The sequence below is a fragment of the Triticum dicoccoides genome, chromosome 7A, assembly GCF_002162155.2.
Source record: "Triticum dicoccoides isolate Atlit2015 ecotype Zavitan chromosome 7A, WEW_v2.0, whole genome shotgun sequence".
Taxonomy (NCBI): Eukaryota; Viridiplantae; Streptophyta; class Magnoliopsida; order Poales; family Poaceae; genus Triticum; species Triticum dicoccoides.
The window spans coordinates 261,747,685-261,749,709 of record NC_041392.1 but is presented as its reverse complement, the minus strand read 5'-3'; the positions used below and the strand labels follow the sequence as shown (position 1 = coordinate 261,749,709).

Here is a 2,025-nt window from a genome sequence, read left to right as displayed (position 1 = left end):
ACGAAAAGGGCAGCGAGGTGCGGGTGGCGCAGGCCGCCTGGCCGGCCGATGAGAACGTCGACTAAACATGTGTATTAGCAAAGACAAAACAAAGATTATGCGGGCTGGCGGCTCCCGCTTAACCCGCATGTCCCGCATCATGGTCACCCGCGTAGCCCACATGTCGTGTGCGGGCAAGATTGTCGGACTGCGGGACGACCGCAACCCGTCCCACTTGCATCCGAAGAAGCGCTAGTTAACTATTGCTTTTAAAGAAGGCCTCAATCGCCCTCATGCCTACCATCGTGGCCCAGCCACGGCCCTTTGATATATACCATGCTTGGTGGGCTGAAATTCCATCACGGGATGCAATTCTTCGGGCCGTGTACGCGGCTGTGCGTTACTGGTATACCGGCCTACACGGATAGGTCCCATTCCCACCGTGCCCTCGATTTTTCGCTGCTCCCGCAGAAGCGCACAGCCATGGCCACCGCCGCCGCCACAGCCGCCTCACCGTTGCACGACTCCCGAACCTTCGCCCTGCAGCAGGGCGAGTTGGATGGGCGCTTTGCGGATGCCGGAGAGAAACCAGCAGCACCATCCGAGGAGCCAGCGGAGGCGGAGGCGGAGGAGGACGATGACGACGATGAGGACGATGACGAGGAGTATTGGTCCTACCATGACGTGGGTGAAGCCCTAGACTGGCTCGACGCCGCCGAGGGCCCGGATGGCTCGACGCGTCTTTCCTCAACATTCTCGGCCGCCGGAAGCGCCGCTGCGGCGCGGAGGCCGAACGCGCACGGCGGCATGCTCGCGCGCACACTCCAGCCACTCTCCAACCGCACACAGAAGCTGGCCTCGCACGTCCGCGCCGCTCCCTTGGAGGTATGCTCTTTCAACCACCTTGGATTAGTTCTGATCGGCCTGTGCTGTATTACTAACTTTTATGGGCGTATGCTATCAAGGACTAGGGTTCAGTGGTTCACTATCTTCTGGTCAAAGTTGGTTACCTAATAAAATTACTAAAGATAACAGTTCTACTTCATATTGGAGCTAGGCCTAGTAGTATCCAGCTAGGGAAATTCTAAGTTTCCAACGTCGCTCTGCAAACAACTAACTGAAATAATTCTGCTAAATTTGATGTACGTTGCTGCATTGATTTTTATGTAACGCCGGTGCCTTAACATATGGATATTTGTTATCTGAACGAAACACCCATCATGGTTTGTTCGTCTGGGTGTTGTAGCTTTTTTTGCTGATTATTTGATGTCTGTGAATTTTGAACCACTCAGGAGTGGGAAGGTAGAATGAACGTGGGGATGTCAAATTCTGTGACAACTGCAATCAGGGACAGCATAAGAGATACTGCAATTGGAAAAACAAGGAACACTGGGAAGGCAGATCGTGCTACAGTTGAACAGGTTTGTACTTTTTTTGCTGCTTGGTGATGCTTATTTCATTCTCTGCTTGGGAATTGAATCTGTACACTTTCAGTATTCCTCTATCAAATTAAGAATCAATCCCGTAGCCTTTCACCCCAATTTGCTCTCTGTCAAGTGGTTGTCTGTTTTAGAAGTTTCTCCCCTCATCAAGTATGCAGTAATCAAAATTTATTTATTACCTCCGAGCTATAATAAGTGCCGCAGTTTTGAACTAAGGTTGAACTAACCCTAGGTTCAAAACTGCGACACTTATTATGAATCGGAGGGAGTAGATTATAATGTTTGATTTGATGTACATGAATAACAATTCTTATTGAAGTCATCTCAGCTCCTGCTCGACCTCCTATCGCAACATATTCCCAAACCCACTGCATTCCTGGGTACATAGGTGGCTGAAATGGCACCATTAATCCGCTGTTGACTACTTCAACAAAAAGCTGTATAAATCTCGGTTGTAACTTACTGCATACCTTCATCAGACTTGAGTCCTGCTTCATTTTCTATTGCCTGTTCTGTAAGTTTGTGAAGCAGAAGTTTGAACATCGCTCTTTTTGATGCCTACTGCATTTTTGTTTATGAGTTCTCCTGACTGATTAGGTACCAT

The 2,025-nt window shown here is 49.3% G+C and overlaps 1 protein-coding gene across 1 annotated transcript in view; it reads left to right on the top strand.

Annotated features, from left to right (window-relative positions):
• Positions 1-397: 397 nt before the first annotated feature.
• LOC119330226 (serine/threonine-protein kinase RIO1-like) overlaps positions 398-2,025 on the top strand; it is a 5,550-nt gene continuing 3,922 nt past the window's right edge. The window contains exons 1-2 of the mRNA XM_037603342.1: positions 398-864; positions 1,272-1,400. Of these exons, the coding sequence (XP_037459239.1) occupies positions 463-864; positions 1,272-1,400 (531 nt within the window). The 5' untranslated portion in view covers positions 398-462. The remainder of the gene's footprint in view (positions 865-1,271; positions 1,401-2,025) is intronic.